The sequence below is a fragment of the Cannabis sativa genome, chromosome X (genome assembly GCF_029168945.1).
Source record: "Cannabis sativa cultivar Pink pepper isolate KNU-18-1 chromosome X, ASM2916894v1, whole genome shotgun sequence".
Lineage (NCBI taxonomy): Eukaryota > Viridiplantae > Streptophyta > Magnoliopsida > Rosales > Cannabaceae > Cannabis > Cannabis sativa.
Genome location: NC_083610.1, coordinates 35,307,337 through 35,313,948, shown reverse-complemented (window position 1 = coordinate 35,313,948; position 6,612 = coordinate 35,307,337). Strand labels below are relative to the sequence as shown.

Sequence of the window (6,612 nt, the reverse complement as noted above, 5' to 3'; positions counted from 1 at the left end):
TAAATTTAACAATCTCAATAGTTCAGGGGGAATTTTTAACGGCCCAAAAAGTTCAGGGGGCACGATTTAGTACATGTCAAAGTTCGGGGGGAAAAATTACTAATTAGCCTTATATATATTGTGAAAAGAAAATTATTTCCAATATTTAGATAAAATATTCACTTTAAAAAAGAATTCTCCTTATTTTCAATTTTTTTTTAATGGTTTTAGTTTATTGGAAAAATTATAATTTATTGATTATTAGAATTGTAAAATTATTAAGTTATTCAAGTTATTAAATTATTTGAAGTATATTGTTCTAGGATCTATAACTGACATTAATTACATTTGATAAGATAAGTTTTCTTATTTTTTAATTAGGACTATTGTTACAATTTATCAATATATAGTTTAGAGAAATTCTACAATGCACCCCCTTAAAATGGATACATTGATGCACCCTCATCTGTTTTAGCACTCGAAATAATTTTTTAGTCAAATTTTTTCTCATGGTCATATATGTTATAGTTATTTAAGACATCTTACAAAATTTTAAGAAATTTAGAAAAGTTTAACACGCCGAAAACTACGTTCAAACAGTGTATTGCACGGGTGATTGTTTTATTTTATAAGCGTGTAAAATAGACTGTTTGAACATTATTTTCTATATTGTAAATTATTCGGAATTTCTCAAAATTTTGTAGGTTATCTTAAATTGTTATAACGCACACGAATATTAAAAAAAATTAGACTAAAAAATTTTCTGGATGCCGAAACAAGTCAAGGATGTATCAGTACATCCCTTTTAAGGGGGTGCAAGGTAGAATCACCCTATAGTTTATTAATTTGTAGTGAAAATATTTTGTAAATTTTTTATATAATTATTTATTACGATTATTATTTTTATTTTTATATTTTCTTTACTAATGTATACTTTTAATTTTGCAGTTAAAATGTTTTCTCTTTTTGAGGGAGTCTTTCTTCACAAGCACAAGATTTTATCTGTCATGCAACTAAGACGACCCCCTCCCACCTAAAGTTGTTCATTATTGAGTCTTTCTATTTCTTTTATAGAGAGTGATACTGAAATTATCATTAATTTACTCTTTTTTTTTTTTTTTTTTTTTTTTTTTTTTTTTTTTTCTGAGGCTGTGTCCGGGTGAAGTTGTTTTTTAATTTTATTAGGGGCCCGTTTGGCACAGCTTTTGGAAAAGCTAAAAGCTGCTTTTCAAAAAAGCTGTGACAAAAAGGTGTTTGGTAAGCAGTTAAAAAACAGTTTATTGAAGAAATTATAGAAAAGCTACAGCTAAAAGCTAAAGCTGGTACAACCAAACTTTTAGAAAAAGCTGTTTTGATTAAAAGACTTTATAATAAATTATTTTTACTAAAAATTTATTTAATTATTTATTATATATTATAAAAAATAAAAATATTTTTTAAATGAAAAAATATTTAAAAATAAATAATATTTAAATTTCTAATTTTTTATTTTATTTTAAAAAATATTTTATATTTATATTTTTATTATTAATAAATAATATTAATTTATGTTTCTTATAAACTACAATTTTATCTTTTGCAAGTGATAAAAATATAATTTAAAAATATTAAAAATTATTTTTATCAAATGCATATAAATTTATACTATAGAAAAAAATAATTAAAAATATATAAAAAAATAAAAAATTTATATAACATATTTTTTTATATATATTTGTAATTATAATGAACTAGATTAAAATATTATCATTATTGTAATAGAATCTTAACAACTCACAGCACTTTAAAAATTATAATTTACCAAACACTCATTTCGCTTTTTTCCACGCTTCTGCTTTTTCACAAAGATGATAAATGTTCTTTCCCACAAAGATACTGCTTAAATCGTCTAGGTCCTTGTTATTTATTTTTCCGGGTGTATGTCTTCAACATATAATGTAAAATAGTAATAACGCAGAACATGGTAAGATTATGCACTATGAAAAAAAAAAAGCACCATGAAAAAAAAAAGTTTCTTGGTTAGAAAATTTTTTCTCTTTACTTAATAACTAATGTATTGTTTGATTTTCAACAATAAAATGTATTGTTATTATATTAAAAAAAAAAAAAAAGAATTCTCTTTGTTTCTGCTTCACTCTAGGCGATCCAGCCGTTGTACTTACGCAAAGAGACGCAGCAAATAAAATACCGAAACTACCCCTACCGACCAAATATATGTAATATATTATAATAATGGAGCTTGGGCAGTCTCGTCTTTTAAAAGTCTGTAACTTCCGTTGGTTTGAAACCACCGCTATATAAGAACGTGGAGCGAGATCCTCACTTTCTCTCTCTAACCAAAAACAACGCTTCCACTCCAACCCCAAACACACGCACACCCTCTCTCTCTCTCCTCCTCTTTTGACAGGTAAATTCGTTTCTAATCTGACATTTCTTTAGATCTCTGCTCTGATTTCAATTCGCATCTCTTGATTTTTCGAGTATGTTTATTATTACAATTCTATTTGGTTCCCGGGAAAACAAAATGGAGGGAAACTTCACGAATTTGAGATTTTGAATTTTTCTTTTGTTCATTGTTTTTGTTTTGCCGCCATTTTGGCTTGATCTTTATAGTGATTGTGCGTTTGATATCGTTCGGGTTGAGTTTTATCCGTGATCTGAGATTTCGGGTAAAGAGTTATAGATAAGGCTGCAGTTTGAGCTCCGCGGATCGAGATTTTATGTGATTATATGTTTTTGGAGCTTTTTTTTTTTATTTAATATTTGTTAGATCTGTGGAAAAAGATGGGTTCTTGATGAACTTGAACTGTTCTGTGTTTGGTATAATTTTGTGGATCTGGTTAAACTTCTGTAGAACTGTGAAAATTTGATGGTGCATGTTAGAAAGTGCATTATATGAGGATTTGATCTGTCATGCAAAGCCCATGTTTCATGTTTGAATATTTTAGTTAGTGTTTCTTAGTAATATTTATGTATTTATTTATTTTGGTTTGGTTTGTGCAGATAGCGTAAGTGATCGTCATGGGAGCAGTTGTTGATGCTGTAAACCAGGTATATATATGACCTATATATACAAATATATACAAAATACTTAAGCTGAGATGTAGAACGCGTGTAACATTTTAACTGGGCATTTGATGTCAAGTTTCCTCAGAGATGGAATGCCTGTGGCTGATAAACTTGATTTATTCATAGATCCATTAAGAGTTGTTTCATTTTCTATTACAGGATCTTAATGGAAGTTTAGCTGAAAAGAATCCTACTGTTGTTTTTGTTTTGGGTAAGATTTTGTTCAAGTGTAATATTGTATGGTTTATGAGCACCATTTTGAGCTTTTAATCTATTTATCTCTTTTTTATTACCTTGATGCTACTACTGATTCAACATGCATTATTATTATTTATTGGATTGTAAGGTGTATTATCTAGCTATACGAAATATTTCTATCTAGTTGATTTTGCAATATTCATTGTAGTATCTTCTACATAGACTTTTCTGATTCCATGACTTTGTGACTGCCAGGTGGTCCGGGCAGTGGAAAAGGTACCCAGTGTGCAAATATTGTTGAACATTTTGGTTACACTCATCTTAGTGCCGGTGACCTTCTGCGAGCAGAAATCAAATCTGGCTCAGAAAATGGGTAAGATGTTTACAATAAAGACGCAAGCTTGTGATGGTCATAAATTCTACACTTTAAAGTGAAATTTTAAGTATATTGTGTCTTCTATGATTGTAAAGCATTTGTTCTTATTCTGACTTTTATTTGGATGTAATGTGATCATAAACTTTGTGTGAATAATTTAAGATCGGACCTTAAAAGGTTACACACCATTCAAGTAGAAGGATAGGAGGGCCAGCTAAGAAGGGGGAAATAGAAAACCTCACTTTCATAATGTATTATAATTGTCTCACTTAATTAAGTTTATTTCCTTACCTTAATATTCATCAAGTCAAGACACTGTAGAAAGCTTATCTTGAATAAGTTCTCTGGCGTGTCATCTATTAAGTAAAATAAACCAACTATGTTTTAGAGTTTAGCTGTTTTCAAGAAAGGGTATTGATACCATTATACAACAATAGTAAACAGTGTCATAAGTGTGCAGAAATGTCAATAGATTAATTGAATACTGTTGATTGATTTAAGATTAATTCAACCAGAAGAATTTGTGGGAACAGCATCTAGCTTCTTGGTTAAAAAAAGTTCCTTTTTTCCTCTTTAACTCTGTCGACTACTTGATTGGAATTGCTTGGGTTTATTTTCATGGATTCACTAACTAGTCAAATGAAATTTCTCATTATTGTTGCTTGGTGATGCTGAGTTAGTGATTTCTGAAACAATAATAATAATTTATTAAATAATAATAATGCATATTGTATGTCTTGCAGTTTTATTGATTTGTCTTGTTTTTAGTGATCATTATGCCGGGAGTGGTTATTTACATATTTTACTTTTATTCTATGAAGAACCATGATTCAGGAGATGATTAGAGAAGGAAAGATTGTTCCTTCAGAGGTAACCATTAAGCTTCTCCAAAAAGCAATGCAGGATAGTGGAAATGACAAATTTCTTATTGACGGGTTTCCCCGTAATGAGGAAAACCGAGCTGCATTCGAGAAAGTTGTAAGCCTTCTCAAGAATTATTTACTGTATAAGTTTTCTAGAAATTGAATATGACAAGTTGAAGATCCTTGTGTTAAGTGATGAGTAATGGCCTGAAACTGGATACTGGTTTTGCAGACAAAAATTGAGCCAGCGTTTGTCTTGTTTTTTGATTGCCCAGAAGAAGAGATGGAGAGGCGTATTTTGAGTAGGAACCAGGTTAGGAAAATTTGATTTATTAATATCTCTGGTTCTGACTTCTTTTATCCATACTTATGTTTCTCCGTTCATGTTTACAGTTCTTATCCTTTCTATTTACTTTTATATATCCTTTTATTATTTATATCATTATTTAACAACTATTCTCTATCTTTCCTTTCATTTTTGGGTTGTTTTTAGGGAAGAGAAGATGATAATGTCGAAACAATAAGGAAACGTTTCAATGTTTTCCTAGAGTCGAGTCTCCCCGTGATTAAGCACTATGAGGCCAGGGGAAAAGTTAAAAAGGTAATACTGCTATATTAGATCCTAATATTGTTTTTGTATTCTTAAAGAATCATTTGTGTTCTAAAATGCTATTGCATATCGTGACCGTGGCTTTTTTCCCACCCTCAGATTGATGCTGCAAGGCCTGTTGCAGAGGTTTTTGAGACGGTGAAAGGGATTTTTGCCCCCAAAAATGAGAAGGTAAAGGGTTTTGGCCATATTTTGAGGTAACATTAATTGCTCTAAATTACTGTAAAAAATAAGAATCGAAGGTATTGTTTGAACAATGTTCAGTGGTAGTTTTCTGTTTAAAATGTATAGTATAGAAATACTGCTTCTGGGATTGAGCATCATCCATTGGCACCAAATCAAGATTGAAAAGTCATTTTACAGTTTAATGCCATTTGTCATGAGGATAAAGGTTTACCATAGATCTGTATTCTGTAGTAAGTTATTTATTGTAAAGAATGAATTAGTGGTTCAAATAATAAGAGAAAATTTAAGTTCCTGTCCTTTTTTATTTATTTCCCATTCAGTCTGGAATGCAAGTAGACATTTTCCCCATTGCTGATGTTGATTTTTATATGTGAAGGATGACTTCTTTTCTCTTCAACATTCATTTATGGTATTTGCAGGTTGAGTGAATGCTGCATTTGTACCTGAGATTCGAAGACATACTATCTATTGAGGTAAAAAATAATATTATAGTAAAAACTTTTGATTATAAACTTTATGAATGAATCATCAGATTTTATCTGCTATGACCTAGTTTTTTGTATGTGATTATTCTACTTATACACTTGCATTTTTCCATATTGTGTTAGAAACCAGTCCTTAATAATATTATTTTTGTTGAAAATGAGAATCTATTATTTAGTTTAGTTACCACAACCACATGCTCGGCAGATGATATGTGCCAGTCTGCCAGAGCTTTTTGGTGGAGTGTTCTTTGGGTTCAGATTCCCCATTCTTTGTTTGATTTGCCAAGAAACTATTTCATGGTAAATGCATGTCAATAATTCTTTGGCATTGATAAAGGGAAAACTGTACTTTGAAGAATGTGTATTTGCAATAGTGTTACTCATATATAGAAAAGACAATTTAATGATAAAGTTAATCTATTTGGTTTCATCTCTTGAGTGTGCTATGGTTTGATGGCCCGGTCTTCCGGCTTGTTCTTGAGCTTTGTTTCTTGATATTGGCAGATGCCTTTTAATGAATTTTCATTTTCATTCAAAAAAAAAATGATGAAGTTAATGTCTGTACATATTAAAATTTATTGCTTCTGGTGTTTGACGATGACTAACATTATCTTTGTTAATTGTTACAGGTGATGATGCTGCTGTTGATTGCGTATACTAGTATTCAATTTGCAAGTTTTTGTTTTTCGGTTTTATTGGTTATATTGTTTTAGGAGAAGGGGTCTTAGTTTTACATAAAAATGAGATGTCTCTTATCATTATTATTATTGTTATTGTATTATTATTCTCTACTTACATGACAGATCGTAATACTTACATCAATAATATTCTTCTTTCATTGTGATA

General features: G+C 29.8%; 1 protein-coding gene across 2 annotated transcripts; it reads left to right on the top strand.

The window, feature by feature from the left end:
* The first annotated feature begins 2,231 nt into the window (after positions 1-2,231).
* Positions 2,232-6,612, top strand: LOC115710877 (UMP-CMP kinase 3). Of its 2 annotated transcripts, none has more exons than XM_061106765.1 (10): positions 2,232-2,386; positions 2,983-3,030; positions 3,208-3,259; positions 3,502-3,619; positions 4,444-4,600; positions 4,718-4,798; positions 4,979-5,086; positions 5,195-5,292; positions 5,701-5,754; positions 6,396-6,612. In XM_061106765.1, the coding sequence occupies exons 2-9, from the start codon at positions 3,001-3,003 to the stop codon at positions 5,726-5,728; spliced, it is 672 nt and encodes a 223-aa protein (XP_060962748.1). In that variant the 5' UTR covers positions 2,232-2,386; positions 2,983-3,000; the 3' UTR covers positions 5,729-5,754; positions 6,396-6,612. The 2 variants fall into 2 exon arrangements, with proteins under 2 accessions (XP_060962748.1, XP_030495092.1); XM_030639232.2 differs by having other exon boundaries at positions 2,234-2,386; positions 5,195-5,266.